The 16,987-nt window shown below is 44.2% G+C and overlaps 2 protein-coding genes and 1 long non-coding RNA gene across 3 annotated transcripts; 1 reads left to right on the top strand and 2 right to left on the bottom strand.

Moving 5' to 3' along the window:
* Positions 1-3,155: 3,155 nt before the first annotated feature.
* On the bottom strand, positions 3,156-11,632 carry LOC124680236. Its single transcript, XR_006995454.1, has 5 exons — positions 7,692-11,632; positions 7,319-7,577; positions 5,338-6,906; positions 3,762-5,247; positions 3,156-3,667 (listed from the first exon to the last, which is right to left on the bottom strand). It is a non-coding gene; the product is annotated as an uncharacterized LOC124680236 (long non-coding RNA).
* Positions 10,700-12,764, top strand: LOC124680235 (zinc finger protein HD1-like). The gene is made up of 2 exons (XM_047215324.1): positions 10,700-11,643; positions 12,219-12,764. Exons 1-2 carry the CDS (start codon positions 10,891-10,893, stop codon positions 12,573-12,575), a joined length of 1,110 nt encoding a protein of 369 aa, XP_047071280.1. The 5' UTR covers positions 10,700-10,890; the 3' UTR covers positions 12,576-12,764.
* Positions 11,816-16,510, bottom strand: LOC124680234 (ASC1-like protein 2). Its single transcript, XM_047215323.1, has 6 exons — positions 16,370-16,510; positions 15,506-15,738; positions 15,262-15,417; positions 14,322-14,507; positions 14,044-14,228; positions 11,816-13,866 (listed from the first exon to the last, which is right to left on the bottom strand). The coding sequence occupies exons 1-6, from the start codon at positions 16,493-16,495 to the stop codon at positions 13,835-13,837; spliced, it is 918 nt and encodes a 305-aa protein (XP_047071279.1). The 5' UTR covers positions 16,496-16,510; the 3' UTR covers positions 11,816-13,834.
* Between the last annotated feature and the right edge of the window lie 477 nt (positions 16,511-16,987).

Here is a 16,987-nt window from a genome sequence, read left to right as displayed (position 1 = left end):
GGAGGAGGAGGCCGGCCGGTCACAGGCCCGGTTGACCGGCCCCCTGACCGGCCCGGCCGGTTTTCGACCGGAACGACGACCGGTGCCATCCGGACGCAATCCCGGGGCTCCCGAAGCCTCGCCCGGTCACCGCCCGGTCCAGGATCCGGTTGTGGACCGGATGGGCCGGTCACAGGCTCGGTCAGATCGGCCCTGTGACCGGATTCGTCGGGTTTGACCCACCAACTTGTACCTTTTCGACCCATGTTGCCTTGTATGCCTATATAAGCCCCCAGGTCGCCCCCTTACCTCTTTAGACAAGATTTAGGCTTAGAGATGACTTTGAGCTTTGTCTCCCTAGGGTTTCATCCCCTTTGTATCCAAGGCAACCCTTGATGGATGTATGGATTTGTGAGTGTGAGATTCTAGTGCTACCCACTCTCTCTCCCACTCCTTGATTCATCTCCCTCACCGATCTCTCACTCCGGGATTCTACTTCGCGCCTCTCCCGGGTTGATTCTATTGGCGTGGTCCATCGAGCCACGAGGGTAAGTATCGGTTGTATCGGGTTGGTGTGCGTGCGTGAGTTCCTCGTGTTCTTCGTGTTCATCGTGTTCTTCGCGTTCTCCCTCTCCCCCTCCTTGGATTTCGGGTCAACCGCAAGATCGGGCCACAAACGGGGTCTTAGACCTCATCAACATTGGTCTTCGCTTTTAGTTTGGCAACTCAAGAGGGTGGATTTCCAACCACTTGAGGACAATATGGGAGGGAAATTTGTCACTTGGGATGGGAAGAGCAGATCGGGCGGGGGACTCTCGTCAAGTTTGTCCTTACTTCACAAGCTATCTTTCACCTCACGTTGCTTCACTAGCATGAACAAAACTAAGAGGGCTTTTCTTTGGGTCGGCACGAGAGAAGTCTCGAAAGTAAAATGCAAGATTAATTGAGAGGCAGTTTGTAGGCCAACTCACCTTGGTGTACTTGGTATTCTCCATCTCGAGAAATTTGCGCGGGCACTTCGCCTTCGATGGCCTTGGGCGAGTCGAAGGAGCCCCATATGCTTTGGGTTGGGTTGGGTACCCCTTGTGATGAGGTTGATATGGGTCTCTTATATGCCTCCACCACCATCACTATTGGAAATGGGAAGATGGCCTCCACAAGAAGGAAGTGGAATGTGGATCAAGCCACCCACACCAATGCTTGGATTGCCATGCTTAAAATGGACAACAACTTGACAATTCCTCGCCTTCGAGAGTTTGTCCTTCTTTGGACAAAGCTAAATGATGTGAATCTAAGAGAGGTTGTGGAGGACTCGATATCTTGGAACCTAACGTCTAAAATAGAATATACAACAATTTTGGCCAGTAAGGCCTAATTTTTTGGGCCACTAGTACACTCTGGTTGGCCATCCAAAATAGGCTATGGACCGGTCATTGTCTTGAGAGGGGGAGGGGGGCAGATTGTGGCCTTTGTCCCCTTTCCAAGCGAATTCAAGAAACGTCGGCACATTTCTTTTCCCAATATTGCTACACAACGAGATTATGGAAAATGATCAAGGAGTGCACTTTGCATGGATTCTATTTCAATCAACGAGTGGACGGGCGGACCTATACATTGACACATTGTGAGCCAATATGTCTAGCAAAAAAGTTCCAAGTCATAAGGCAACATCAACCCTCACTATGCTCGTGTGTCGGATGATTTGGAACGAAAGAAATGCAAGAGTATTCCTCAATAAATCCGCCCCAATGACAAATCTTCTAAACATAGTTAAAGCCGAGGAAAAACTTTGGGTCACCGCGGGGTGCAAAGTTCTAGAGTTATGTAAGGAGAGTAGCCCCTTTTGTATTTTTTGTCCAAATTTTTCGACATTTCGAAATATAATTTTTTAGTAGAGGGAGCATACGCACCCGGGAGCCAAATTGAATTTCCGCTTTTGTATGTGTTGTTTATTTCCTTATCAACAGCCAACTCAAGACAAAACAAGGAAGAGAAAAAAAGAAAGGTAAAACAAGAGGCCCGTACATAAGATTTTTTTTCGATAAAGGGAATATATTAATATTAAAAGATATCAATTACACTCAGCCTCTGGAGCAACGCACCACCCTAATGACACAATGGATGCACACAGCCAAAAAAAGGAAAAAAAACTAAGAAACAAAAGATGACAGTGTTTGTTTACATAGCCAATTTTCCGAAGCTAAAGTAACCTCAAAACTTTTCCTGAACAAGAAAGTACATGTATATGCTATTGGGGAATAAGTTGGGCAGGTTACATGAGAAGATGAAAAAGCAAAGGCGCGAGAGCTAGTGCCAAGCATGTGGAAGCAGTAGTGCAGAGAAAAAAATGGGCACAGTTCTCGAGCTTCCAACTGCTACCCATCCCTGTTCCGGCCAAACATGGGAGTGGATTTAGGAATCTAATGCATGGACAAACTTGTGTGATGTACAGATTCTCTTGGGATAACCATGCTTTCATCTTGTTCATTAGTAGTACCAAACAAGACACCAACATAAAGACTTGGGCAATGAGCAGTAAGTATGTACTTTTAGGCTGAAAAGAAAAGGGCGTAGTGAAGTGCCCCTGTGTTTGGCATAATGTGAGGTCGAGCTTCAGTTGTTGATAGTTGATTCGTAATTAGAGCAATACGAAATCAGATATTTATATGTAGCACATCAGCTCACATTCTTTGAATCTTTGTGACGAGTCATCCTTACCTTGCCAAGATCAAAGTAGCACCAAATATAGCACGTCGAAGTTGACAGTTAACTGTGACGCGTTCACTGTGTAATTTGTCCTCAGCTGGTCAAAGGCAAGCTGACCGAGGATCGCACGCAGAAGATTCAGCATGGCTTCTTGGTCACCCAGTCAAAACAGTACACAAGACGATGACATTAGCGATGGCAGTAGAGGCAGTTGTGATGTGTGGGTGCAAAGATATTCTACTGTTCTGCACTGCAGTGTGTGCGTACTGTGGGAGCAGTGCTGCTACTGCAGATGCATGTCCACACATATATGTACAGTATATTTAGTGTATACAACATGTATCCGTATTCTGCCACTTTTTCGTTTGTTTATTTATGCATACCCTAAAGACTGAGGTTGTGTTAATCATCATCTCCATAGCCACTAATTATCACCATTCAGATGATGGCTACAGAGATGGTTTGGAAAATGTACTAACATATACCAAAGGCTCATCTCTATAAAGCGCGAAGCTAATCATGCAGAGCAGAGGAGGAAGGAAATTCAGATTTGGGCAAGTGAAGCAGCAACAATTATGATTTACGCCCCACGCTTCGAGCTTTACCAGACATGCATAATAAGTTGTGCTAGTGCATCAAGTTTAACTGAGGTTACTCAATAATTATGCTGCCATTTTCTGGAGAACGCCATACGAGTGTCCATGTCCGTAAGGATAAACCCAGAGATCGTCTTTTGATGGTCCCGTGTACGTTTTTGCCATCTTCGTATCATACCTGATCTGCACGGCCGGTTAGCACTTGCACACATACACACAAGGGAGAAAAGCAGTGGAGGAAAAGAGAAAAGGTGTAGGGGGGCAAAGGTAGCAAAGCACACCTCATTTCACTGGGAAAGAGAGGTCACGTCTTCCATGCTAGGTAGACTGCAATGATTTCTGGCCCTAAAAGAGGGGAGGAGCATGGCCGTCTCGCCTTCTCCCGTCTGCACATCAAACAAGGAAATGAGGCTGATGGCCTGTGGAGCATGGCAACATGGCAAACAATCTCCTAACCATCACCTGCAAATCTCGGTTTACCTCATTACACACCACTCTTCTGCATATGCATATCCTGCCCCTGAACCGCAAGTACCATGACATGACATGGCCAAGTATGGGGGATGGATTTTCATATTCAGCCTTCAGTGTTAATTGATACCTGACAATCCATCAGAATAAAAAGCAGGGATGCCTCCACTTGAGTGTACGTATGTAGTTTTATCTAGTCTAGAGGAGTATGATGCCAACTGAACTGGTACAAACTGATGTGGCGACACGACCAACCGCGGCAGGGCGTGTTGCGTTCATCTTTCTCGTCACTACTGGGATTATATGTGCTCTTTAATCCGATCCCTGATTCTTCATCCACAATGCGTGATGGCCAAAATTCCCTTGTCCATTTGCCCCCGGTGCCTCCACTTCAGGTCAGGTCAGTGTTAGAGGCGCTTCCTCCCTGTCATTATCCTGGCTTCCTCCAACTAAAGATACTTTCGATCCATTGTTTATCGCCCCCCAATAGAATTGCCACACACACGCGTCCCAAGCTAATTGTCCAGCTCGGGGAATTCTTTCGTGGCAAGAATCCCTCAAAGGTGTCTGCCGTGGTGGCCTGTGACAGCCACACACCACACTCCGATAAAGCGCATGTCTTTCTCGGATGGGATCAATGCTAATCTGATCTTTTAACACGAGATTAGCCTAGCTAGATAGACCCTCTCAACTCTCAAGTTCACAGCACGCTGTCACTGTTTTCCACTGCCTGAGTTTTTTTCACAGGCCCCAAGGAGGGGCAGAAAATGGTGGGAAAGAAGAATTTTAGGCCCCTCCTTTGCCCCTCGAAATATTCTACCCCAAGGCGTGGGACCCGGCGGCAGGCATGTCTGTTCCCTCCTTTTGTACCTTTGCTTCAAACCAGAGCACAGGCATCTTCTTTTGTGTCATTTGCTACTGACAAAACCTCAGCGGGCCTCCCCTCCCCCGCCCACTGCAACTGGAGTGCCACTCGGCTGCTTGTGTGTGCGAGAAGAGAAGGCTGCGTGCTTCTTTTCCTTGGCCTCACCCTTGCTTGCTTCCATGTTTGAACACACAAGAAGCTCCTAGTCCTAGAGCCCCTGCTTTCCCTGGCGGATTAATGGCGGTTCTCGCTGCTTCCTCCTTGGTGCTGCTTCTCTTCTTCTCCTTCCCTCCCGCGCCGGCCAACGGTCTCCTCTCCCCCAAGGGTGTAAACTATGAAGGTTAGTTAAGTTAATATTCCTCTCTCAAATCAAGAGCCCTCTTGGATTTTGTTTCCTGTTCTTGCATTGGTGCTCGATGCTTTGTCCGTATCCTTCTCCCGGACCAAGAACACCAAGCTATTGGGCCTCCTCTGTTTGTTCCTCTTGCATTCGTGTGTGACAATCTCTGTTCTGTTTGCACTCGCAGTGCAAGCCCTCATGATGATCAAGAACTGCCTCAAGGATCCCCATGGCGTGCTCAAGAACTGGGACCAAGACTCCGTGGATCCTTGCAGCTGGACCATGGTCACCTGCTCACAGGAAAACCTTGTCACTGGCCTGTAAGGAACCGACTCCCTTCAAATCATTTATGTCACAGGTTATCCTCTAATATTGTGTACCTGGCTGTGTCAATTTGGCAGAGAAGCTCCGAGCCAGAACCTGTCTGGCCTGCTCTCCCCGAGCATAGCGAATTTGACCAATCTTGAGATAGTGTGAGTTTTCCTTGCCATGATTATTAGCCTTGCAAACCCACCACTACATATGCTGCTTTTACTCTTTTGGGTAGGCAAGAGATCTTACCTTTTGCTCTTCCGCTTTTTGTTTACAGCCTGCTGCAGAACAACAACATCAACGGGCGAATCCCGGAGATTGGCAGGCTGACAAGGCTCAAGACGCTTGATCTCTCCAGCAACCAGTTATCTGGCGAAATCCCCAGCTCCGTGAGCCGCCTCACGAACCTCCAATACTTGTGAGTGCACTTCTCTTCTACTGTACCAGCCTTGAATGGCATTATGGAGGTTTCCCATTCATGGCCTGCTCCTGAAGACCCATGATGCCAGTAGCTGTTCTGATTGTTTGTCACTGCTCTACTGTACTAGGAGGCTCAACAACAATACACTGTCTGGCGCATTCCCAGCTTCATCGGCTAATTTGTCGCACCTTGTCTTCTTGTGAGTATTATTGCTGTTATGTGATTGTGTACTGTGTTGGATCAATGTTGCTCACTGTGGGACTTCCACCTCAGGGATTTGTCCTATAATAATCTGAGCGGTCCAGTTCCAGGGTCTTTGGCGAGGACATTCAAGTAAGGCTTCAGCCCCGTGTCATTCTGACTTTAACCAAAGTACCATCTAAGGTGGAAATATATTCACCATAGAAACTTTGAATTTATTTTCTTGCAGCATAGTAGGGAATCCACTGATCTGTGGAGCAGCCAAGGAACAAGATTGTTATGGAACTTTACCGATGCCGATGTCCTACAGCCTGAATAATACACAAGGTATGCCCAGTTACTCAACCCTGTGCACCGCCGATCGATTTTGTCATGAACTGGTATATAAATCAGTAAGACAAATGTTGTACTAACTTCTGTTTTTTGCCAAAGGTACTCCAATTCCAGCGAAATCTAAGGGCCACAGAGCTGCAATTGCATTTGGTTCTACAATAGGCTGCATCAGCGTCCTCTTCCTTGTTACGGGATTGCTGTTCTGGTGGAGGCATAGGAAAAATCGGCAGATTCTTTTCGATGTTGATGGTAAGTAATATAAAAGGCTAACTCGTCGAGCTTTATAACGGCAGAATGCTTGTGGAACTATATAGAATCATTTACTGAGTGCGTTGGTTTCTTTGCAGACCAACACATAGAGAATGTCAATCTTGAAAACCTGAAGAGGTTTCAGTTCAGAGAGCTCCAGGCTGCAACAGAGAACTTCAGCAGCAAGAACTTAATAGGAAAAGGCGGTTTTGGAAATGTTTATCGGGGGAAGCTCCCAGATGGAACTATAGTAGCTGTGAAGAGGCTGAAAGATGGAAATGCCGCTGGCGGGGAGTTGCAGTTTCAGACTGAAGTCGAGATGATCAGCTTGGCGGTGCACCGGAATCTCCTAAGGCTTTGTGGGTTCTGCATGACTGCCACCGAGAGGCTACTGGTCTATCCGTGCATGTCAAATGGAAGTGTTGCATCACGCCTGAAAGGTAAAACGCATCAAGATTTCAGAATGATTTTGTTATCAAAAAAATATCACAAAAGCGATGGCATAGCGAATGTTCGTCAGATATAAGTTGGTCATATTAGAACTTCCTTTTTTTTAGTATTAACTGGCAATGCTTGTTTGAAACTTTGACTAGAGAAATGAATAAAGAAAGATTTCCATTTGATTCTCACATTAATGTTTCCTAACTTCAACTCAAATAAATTAATACAGAAATATCTGCATTTGATTCTCACATTTATATTTATTCTCCTCTGGGTAGATCTTTATGAATCCCATTTGACCAAATATTAACTTTGTTCTCACATAAACAATTACAGGGAAGCCACCACTTAACTGGATCACAAGGAAGGGGATAGCACTCGGGGCAGCTAGAGGCCTACTATACCTGCACGAGCAGTGTGACCCCAAGATCATCCACAGGGATGTAAAGGCAGCGAACATATTGCTCGATGACTTCTGTGAAGCAATTGTCGGAGATTTTGGGCTTGCTAAGCTTCTAGACCACCGTGACTCGCATGTCACCACAGCCGTGAGGGGCACTGTAGGCCACATTGCCCCAGAGTACCTCTCCACGGGCCAGTCATCTGAGAAAACCGACGTCTTCGGCTTCGGGATCCTGTTGCTCGAGCTGATCACTGGACAGACTGCACTTGAATTTGGAAAGGCGACAAATCAGAAGGGAGCCATGCTGGACTGGGTAAGTTCATTTTCATTCTCAAATGGAAGAGCATCATTTGAGGCATATGATCTTATCCTACCTGGGGACTTAATGTGGCATTGGCTTCTGCTCAGGTGAAAAAGATGCATCAGGAGAAGAATCTCAACGTGCTTGTTGATAAGGGACTTGGGAGCAGTTACGACCGCATTGAGCTAGAGGAGATGGTGCAGGTGGCGCTGTTGTGCACCCAGTATCTCCCGGGTCACAGGCCTAAGATGTCAGAAGTGGTCAGGATGCTCGAAGGCGATGGGCTCGCAGAGCGGTGGGAGGCATCGCAACGTAGCGACTCACACAATTTCAAGGTGCCCGAGTTCACCTTCGGGCGCTGCTACTCCGACCTGACGGACGATTCGTCATTGCTGGTACAGGCAGTTGAGCTCTCTGGACCAAGATGACACCATGATAGGCCATGAAAGGCAAGAAACATCGTCAGTTGTTTCCAGCAGGACCTGTACAGAAGAAACGAACCTGCATAAAATGGCAAATAACACAATGAAGTTAGCATCTGCTGATGCAGTCTGTCAGGAAGTGGAGCAGGTCCCAGATTAACTTTAACTGTACAAAGATCAGAAAAGTTCACAACCTAGCTACCTAGGCTGGTATATTACATTAACAGATTATGTAAACTGTTTGTACAATAAAGGTGACGGTGCAATAGTTTTGTAGCTGCAAGTTTTGGTTCTTTTCCCCCTACCACTTTCTTTACTCTACTTTCATTGGTTTTAGTTTTGTAAAAACTGTTGCTGTTGGATTGCAACGACCTGACTGCCAACATCATATTGCCTTCACATTGATACAGAGCTCCAAAACACTTGTCAACTTACTTCAATTTGATATGTCGAACATAGAAAATCTTTCGAGAGAGAGCAATGAAGATGTTATGTGAACTGCTGTCTCCATGCAACCTAACATCATAATTCGGTGACAAAGATCTGTAAAAGTTCCGTCAAAAAAGGAAAAAAATATCTGCATCAACTACAGCAGGCTAAACAGAAGAACAAGCACAAAACAACCACATACTATGTTCCACCAGCAGGGTCGGTGATCTTATCCATCTCCACCACAGAATGTGGAAGCTAGAATCTGTGAAACCACATCTCCTGGTCGAAGTTCAAGAGGCGCTCACCTCTTATGAGGGAATCAAGGTAGGTATCGTCAAAGTTGATGGCGTGCAGTCCTCCATGACCCTGATGTTGTTGCCACCACCATCAAGGATGCCAGAGGTATTCCTCAGAAAAAGGGCTGTAACTGGATGTCATCTTGAAATTACTGGGGATTGTGTCCAGTATTGCCTACGGCCAAAACTAAGGAACTAAATCTGTTCAAAGGTAGCATGGTACTAAATATTATTTTGTAAGGACATGCATTAAACTTATTGACACCTATCATAAAATTCATAGCCATGGTTCAGACATGTTCTGCAGTGATGTATCCTTGGCAGCCATGTCATTCACACCCACATAAGTGAGGTAATATGAGCAGAAGAGGCTAGGAGAACCCCTGTCAAAGGGTAGATAATGGGTCAGATCACCCTGATATAATCTTATAAACAAGTGGGTGCAACACAAAGCAGAGGAGCGAGCCACATCATCACATCGCACGTTGTAATCCAATTCCAATCCAGCAAAAGCATTTGGGGGAGAAAAGGACACTCAGTAGAGTGTTCATCATATGACACTTCACATATCATACATCTAGAATCATCTATCTATATATTTATACAGACAATAGAACTTGATAATATTCTTTCATACACTAAATTGCAAATAGAGAATAGACTTACAAGTTACAATATCACTGAAGGCACGGTTATGGTAAACATATATTAGTTCAAAGTTATGTCATTCAGAAAAATAATGTTACTGGTTTCTTTTAGCTGCATTCATACGGACTACATATAGGCAAAGATTATCACAGTACTGCCACTATATGTGACAAGCATAGTTCGTATAAATGAACAGTATAAATCTGTAAGCTTCTCCAGTATGTCCCATATAAGTTTGTCGGCAGACTTGAGCTTTGTTTAGAAATCAGAACTTCAGGTGGACAGACTTTTTAGCTACAACGCCCAAGATAGTTATTTACTCAATGATGAAGGGATTATGCAAATACCCACCTTGGCCACCCTATCTCAAAATAGAAACATAGTATTAGCGTCCCACAATCAACAAGACCCTATTTGTAAAGCTAAACTGTATCGACCACCCAACATCAAACTATGAATCATAGGTAGTCTCTCAGCCAATTTATTCCAAGACTTCAACCTACAAAAAACAGTCATTTTAAGGCTAGCGTTGCAGTAGCGGAAGTTAACAGGATTTTAAATAACAGATAGCTTAGTCATGAAAGAGATCAGATAGAGATTTGAAAACCAAATTCATATGAATAACACCATCTAAGAAAATGTAAAAGATGCCAGTAAATTCATTTCCTGCACTGAACATCACCTTAAGATATTTGCAGATATATACAGTCCTAAAGAAACTATCTAGTGACATGGCAGGGTGCTTTAAAACCTTTCTCATGTATCTCCACTTCCTTCCTCTTGCTAAGGTTCCAAAAGGTAGAACATCTAAAGGATGTGCCAACGAATGGCCCAAAACCTCAAACTTTGGAATCCGGTAGACCCTTCCTTCATTTCTCTTTTGCAAAAGATATGCAGAAAGAGACCAAGGAGCATCTTCCACACTTTGTTTGCTTTTCTTATACGAAGTACCTTCTAATTCTTCTTATCTTTGGGTTTATAAACTAATGGGAACATAACTCAACTTCAACATAATGTGTAAAAATTAATAAGTCTCCAAATAATGGGTTTTTATAAATGTATTAACACTAATTCAGTTACCCAAGCCTTTTATTCTCAAAAAAATAATGGGTGCGACAAATTGCAGCAAATGCTTATCAAAAAAATGATGTAGCATTTGAGGATTGACCAGCATAACACAAATATCCACAGACAACCACAAGATACACATGCAGCATTCCTCGCCCCCTCGAATGACGCCAGTACGCCACTTCTCATTCACTGGATTCCGCTGCCACCCTCCTATTAGTACTGCACACTGAAATTCCAACACTGACTGCTCCCACCCATTCACTCCCAATTAAGTTCAAATAGAAGAACAAAGGCCATGAGAGACAGAAGAACAGGAGGAGATGCATACGCAGATGAATAGACACACTATATACTAGCCACAATCTTCACTAGGACCTCTCCACCTACGAGTTGCAAGGTTTATATGTTAATGAATTGTGATTTCAATTGTGACCTTTTCGAGCAGGAAGCCAAAAGGAGAAGTTATCCATGGGCCAGGCCATGCGATGGATGTCATGCAGCACCAAGCGCAGTATACTGCCATGCTGATGCTGCATATCTCTGCGCATCATGTGACACACAGGTTCATTCTGCTAATCGTTTGGCATCGTCCCATGAGCGTGTGCGTGTCTGTGTATCCTGTGAGAGTGCAGCCGCAGTGCTTGAATGCCATGCAGATTCCGCAGCACTGTGTACCACCTGTGATGCACAGGTGCACTCTGCTAACCCAATTGCTCAGAGGCACCAACGAGTGCCTGTGCTGCCACTCCCAGCCGTTGCCATTCCAGCAGCCTCTGTTTTCGCAGAGGCGGAAGCTGCTACCACTGTCTACGGTGACAAGGAAGAGGGAGAGGAGGTGGACTCTTGGCTCCTGCTGGAAAGAGATTCTGAAGACAACAATTGTACCAACAACATAGATCAATACTTCAACCTTTTTGGATACGACATGTATTATGACAAGTTCAGTTGCAACCCAGGACCAGGTGAGGAATACAGACTGCAAGAACAGGATGTGCAGAACATGTACAGAGAGAATGAGGTGTGTGAGTTTGCAGTACCTTCACAAGTTGTCATGGCAAGTGAGCAGCCAGAGAGTAGTTATGGAATGATTGGGGCAGAGCAGGATGCCTCCATGACTGCTGGGACTAGTACCTACACAGCTTCCATCAGCAACGGAGTGAGTTAATCTATTACTTTGTTTAAACTACCATGCAGCGATCTATTTATCTTTTTAGTTAGAACCACTTCAAGCTAGGGCTAGTCCATTCTTACATTAAAACAATATATCAAACAGATTGACTAAATCAATTACTGACCGCGTCACTTCGGATGCAAGATGCAGCTCATTGCCTTCTTTTCCTCTTTTCTCTGTTTCTTCAATGTTTCTGCGTCAGGGCTTTTAGACTGATATTTTGTTTTAATTCTCTTCCCACATACTGCGTCAAAAAGGAGCTGGCTACCAGCATGTTTCCACTTCACCTCTTTATTCTCTCTGTCCTTATATAGTGCAAGGAGCAACTTTAAAATATAAATGCATAGATAACTCCTACATAACTTAGCCTATCTGTCCCTCTGCATCTAAACTTTGAACTGCTCGTTACATGCGGATCTCAAACTCATTTACCACATATATGTTCTGGTTTAACAGTTTTGGGGGTTAGGGTTTCAGTTTCATATTATTGCAGGTGCTTAAAGTCGGCACTTCCCCTATTATTGACATATTTTACTGACCATTTCCTAATTCTGTCTCAGATACCTTTCTCGTCAATGGAGGTCGGTATAGTACCAGACAACACCAGACCAGATGTTTCAAATACTAACATCCAAAGAACCAGTGAAGCCATGGAACTCGCGGGCCATTCACTTCAGATGCCAGTGCATTTCAGCGCCATGGATAGAGATGCCAGGGTCCTCAGGTACAAGGAGAAGAAGCAGGCGAGGACGTTCCAGAAGACCATAAGATATGCAACAAGGAAAGCATATGCAGAAGCACGGCCACGGATCAAGGGTCGCTTCGCTAAAAGATCAGATATAGAGCATGAACTAGACCAGATGTTGACAATACCAGCCCTACCAGACAGTGGTCATGCTACTGTTCTATGGTTCTGAAATCTGATGCAATGAGATGAGAAAATTGTGTTGACAGACACTATGATGGGCTCAGTAATATGGTTCAGTGCAGGGCCCATAATCTCTTATGTATCATTAACTATTGTGCACTGCGGTTTGGTTATCATAGTACTGCAGTTTGTCCTGTAACTTTACTTGGAAGATTTAAATAATTATAACTTGCTCTGAGACCATTTGATGACGAACCGTGTGCAGTCCAACATAATTGTGAAATGTGGCATAAAGGAAATTTTCTAACGAATAGTTTCAGTAACTCACGACAGTACAAACAAAGATTGGGACTTCTACTGTTAGTAGCATGTACACATGAAGATAACAACTCTACTTTGTGTTGGAAAAAAATGGAGAATAGTAACATACCGGATTTTGAACAACATGGTCCCACAGTCCCACTAACCAGTGATCTATCATCTATGAGGACATTAAACAACAAACAGCAAGGCTTACCATTAACAGATACATACACTAAAACATGGCTACACACTTCTGGAAAAATAATTACCACTATCGGCGATTTCTTGACCAGTGCAGTAAAGATTAAAAATCTATCTTTGAGAAAGGGGTGTATTTGCACTATGCTCCATTCCTATGTTTGGTAAAAGTGCATGGATTCTTGCTTTAAGAAAGGCGCATAAATTTCAATAAACTGCTCTGCTATCTCAAGTAAACTGATTAGAAACATTGCATATATTTGAAGTTTGAATGGGGATACAGGCAGATATGTACACAAGCAGACCCTCTTGGGCACCAAACCAGGCCATGGCCCGGTCTTTCCAAACTGAAAAACAATATTAGCAAGGTTTTTTTAACCATCAGGACCATTAAATATTAATTTGTGAACTATTATTGGCCCAGTGGCTCAGTTCGGCCCAGTCTACCCCAACCGGCCCCTCCTTGAGTGGCAGCCACGGTCCGCCGGTGTACACAGGTCATGCTTTCCGTCGCATATTGTATCAATGTGACACTATACACTTTTTTTTAATAAGGATAGTATACAGTTTGCCCTAAGTTTACACAAATGCAAAATGCTCTCATGACATCTATCTGTGAATTTTACCCGGAGAAGGACAAGCATGACAGATCAATGATTCAGACACATGGCACAGCATGCTAATATATCAGATCTATGACATAAGGAAGCAGATAAAACAGAAACAGTTCAGATAATCATCATGTTCCTCTTGATCTTCAGAATCTACGTGGTTCGATCAATCCTCATGTTGTGTTCTTGAAAAATATTAATCCTCATGTTCCTCTTCAGATTCCGAATCTAACAAAAGGGGGAAATAGTGAACATCATGATACAGAAGCCAATCTGAGTCATATAGCTAAATGACCCTAAATACACGTGTCTACAAGGCTAAGGCTGAAGCGATGCTGTATTCAAATAACCAAGAAGTACTGCAAGGCACTTCATATTATAACAATCAAGAAAAGAGGAACATACCAGATCTGATGTCATCCCCAACATGCCCTCTAGACTGAACTTGCCTCATAAGCATTCGACACATTAAAACCCACCAATATATGTGCAGAACAAGGAGGGAGAAGAGAAGGCAGTTGAAAACATAGTAGTATATGGGCCCATCAGATTTATGCTCCTCCTTGTCCAAAACCAGAATAACTTCATAGCTGAAATTTTTTAGAAGAAATCCACAGATTTCAGTGATTTATAGAGTTCCTTAAACTATAAATCACATGTATGAACAAAGTTACTCTGTGTACCTTGTGCTCCGGAGAACCCAGAATGGAAAATATATCAGGCGAAGGATTACCCAAGAAATGACGAAAAGAAGAAATGATACATCAGCAACCACCTGGCGGCCACTGTACTTGGAAATTTTTCCCACCTCCAGGAACACATCACTTGCATCATGAAGGGCAAGGACAACTGAACCCACGCGTGCAAATCTGTTTAAGGAAATTAAATTAATTTGGACTGTCGAAGAAAAAGGTGTTCTAACAACTGTGAGTAGCACAGAAGCATACAAAAGGAAAATAAACGTCTAATTCTTATGCACTTGCTATCAGCCATCAGCTGGGTATAAGATGACAACCCAATCTGGCAGAAACATAGTAAATTACCTACTATCTTCTTTACCAAGAAAAAATACCAGCGATACAATAGTCAACATTCGTAGATATTTCTTTCATTCTGTCTATCACTATATCCAGCATACTTCCCTTCCCTTCTAGAAGAAGAAAAGTTGTTCAACCCTGTTCTAACTATTGGTTCAATCAATGCTGGCAGGTAAACTCTCCCTAGGCCTAGGGAGGAATGTAACAGAACAGTAGTACAGGCAAAGCTAACTAATATATGAACCAATAGAAAGAATACCCACATGTAAACACAGTATGTATTGTGGAGTCTGAACTTGATATCTACGTGTTACAGACTGACAGGGATCTACCTTCCATCTCCATTTCAAATATGCACTTATGCAGCTGATACATGAGTGCACAGATAGCCAAATAGCCAAACACTACTATCCACATGCATTTGCTATTGCACCCTAGCAAGTCTCACTCTCATCACTTGAAAGATGACAAGAAGCAGATAAGCTAAATAGTGTATGTGTGATAGTGGCAAAGTAGAAGAAAACACTAGAATTGAATTAAATTAACCCAGCTTGAGAAATATCCAGATCGCGAAAGCCTCAAATACCTGAATATGTAAGACATTACGATGAGAAAAACAGATGCTACATGATGAGTCATCGAAAGACCAAAGTCTGAACGCCTTGTTTCCCAAAACAGAAGAGCGATTATTGAGTACATATAAAAGCCAGCACCATACATGTAAACCACCTTTAGTTTAAACCTGGAGAGAAGACATGAATTAACTGATAACTATGAACCCAGGAAAAAGAACTATATTAATGAACATGGGAATCAGAAGTGTATATTACTTCATTCTTTGATCTGGCCAAATCTGATCTCCCGGTCCAACCCAGAAGTTCATCGTATTCGTGAACCATGGCTCGTTGTACGTCACACTCAATGCCAGTAATTCCGCGGAGAGGAAATAAACGCCTTTCCAAGCCGATTCCTTAAATTTTCTGATTTTAATCTTCCCTGCATATGTCTCAGAATCAAGCTTTTCCGCATCCCCCTTCCCAAAAATCATACGCTTGCCTAGCCTCTGTAGACAGAATGCAGGTGATAGTTAGCTATCGGGTTTCTTCAAATATGATTAGCTCGTAGTGTTTCCTGGAAAGGGAGCAAGTCATAATGGAAGGTGCCGAATAATTCACAAGCAATATTTTCTTCAGATCTATTTGAACAACTAATAGTGGTCAGGTACCCAGGTGCAGCAATGTGCACATGCAGAAACTGATGAATCCCATTATGAACTTCCATCCTTAACTCAAGTCATAATGGAAGGTGTCGAATGATTCATAAGCAATATGTTCTTCAGATATATCTGAACAACTAATGGTGGTCAGGTACCCAGGTGCAGCAATGTATACGTGCAGAAACTGATGAATCGCATTATGAACTTCCATCCTTAACTCAAGTTTTTCTCCCAGATACCAACTAGTAAAACGGATAGGGATAACCACAGCCGTTAACATTGTACCGTGATGGCTAAACATCCTCACTCTGTCAGACCTCTGTTAATCACGAAGACACTAGCAGATAATTGTAGCAAACAGTTGTGGTTAGCACCCCTATTACCTTCACAAACCATCCCCTAGTAACAAAGCGAACGACAACAAAAAATGATTCGAAACTGAGCGGCGCGGGGGGGAAATGTTGTACAGTGCGACGACCTCGAAGACGAAGCGGTCGAGGAGGAAGCGGACGGCGAGGAAGAAGGCGACGAAGAAGGGGAGGACCGCGAAGTCGGCGTGCGCGGGGTAGCTCTCCGCCTCCCAGTCGATCGAGGGGACGTCCATCGCGCGCGGCTCGCCGGCGCGGGTGCTGGGTGGTCGGAGGAGGGAGAGCGGGGGCCGGAGGGTGAGCTTTTATGGTGGGCTGGGCGGGGCGGAGGCGCTCGACGGTTTGGGTGAAGGGCGTGGCGGCGGAAGGCGACGGCTAGTCTCCGACCGGCGACCGGAGCCGGGATGAATGGCTGAGCCTGGTTTCCGATTTGGGGTTGGCGGCTGGGTGAGACGGTGGCCAAGCGCACGAGTGCACGACGAATCTACGGTTCTGACTCGAGATTTTGAAATATCGGCGATGTTCTAGAATCTTGGACTTTTCTTCTGCCAGGAGAATGTTTTGGAATTTGGTGCGTACGCTCCCTGATTTTTGGAAGACCAATTCTTTCGTCAAATTACGTTCAACGCGACCGCGCGCGCGTAGATGTGTGGGTTTTATTTGTCGCAATCTAGGCAGGATCAATGTCAATTGCTTGTCACGAGGCACCTCTTATTTTTAGTTTTTGT

Source organism: Lolium rigidum, unplaced genomic scaffold, assembly GCF_022539505.1.
Source record: "Lolium rigidum isolate FL_2022 unplaced genomic scaffold, APGP_CSIRO_Lrig_0.1 contig_10568_1, whole genome shotgun sequence".
Classification (NCBI taxonomy): Eukaryota; Viridiplantae; Streptophyta; class Magnoliopsida; order Poales; family Poaceae; genus Lolium; species Lolium rigidum.
The sequence above is the reverse complement of the archived record's forward strand: the minus strand, read 5'-3'. Positions and strand labels throughout refer to the sequence as shown.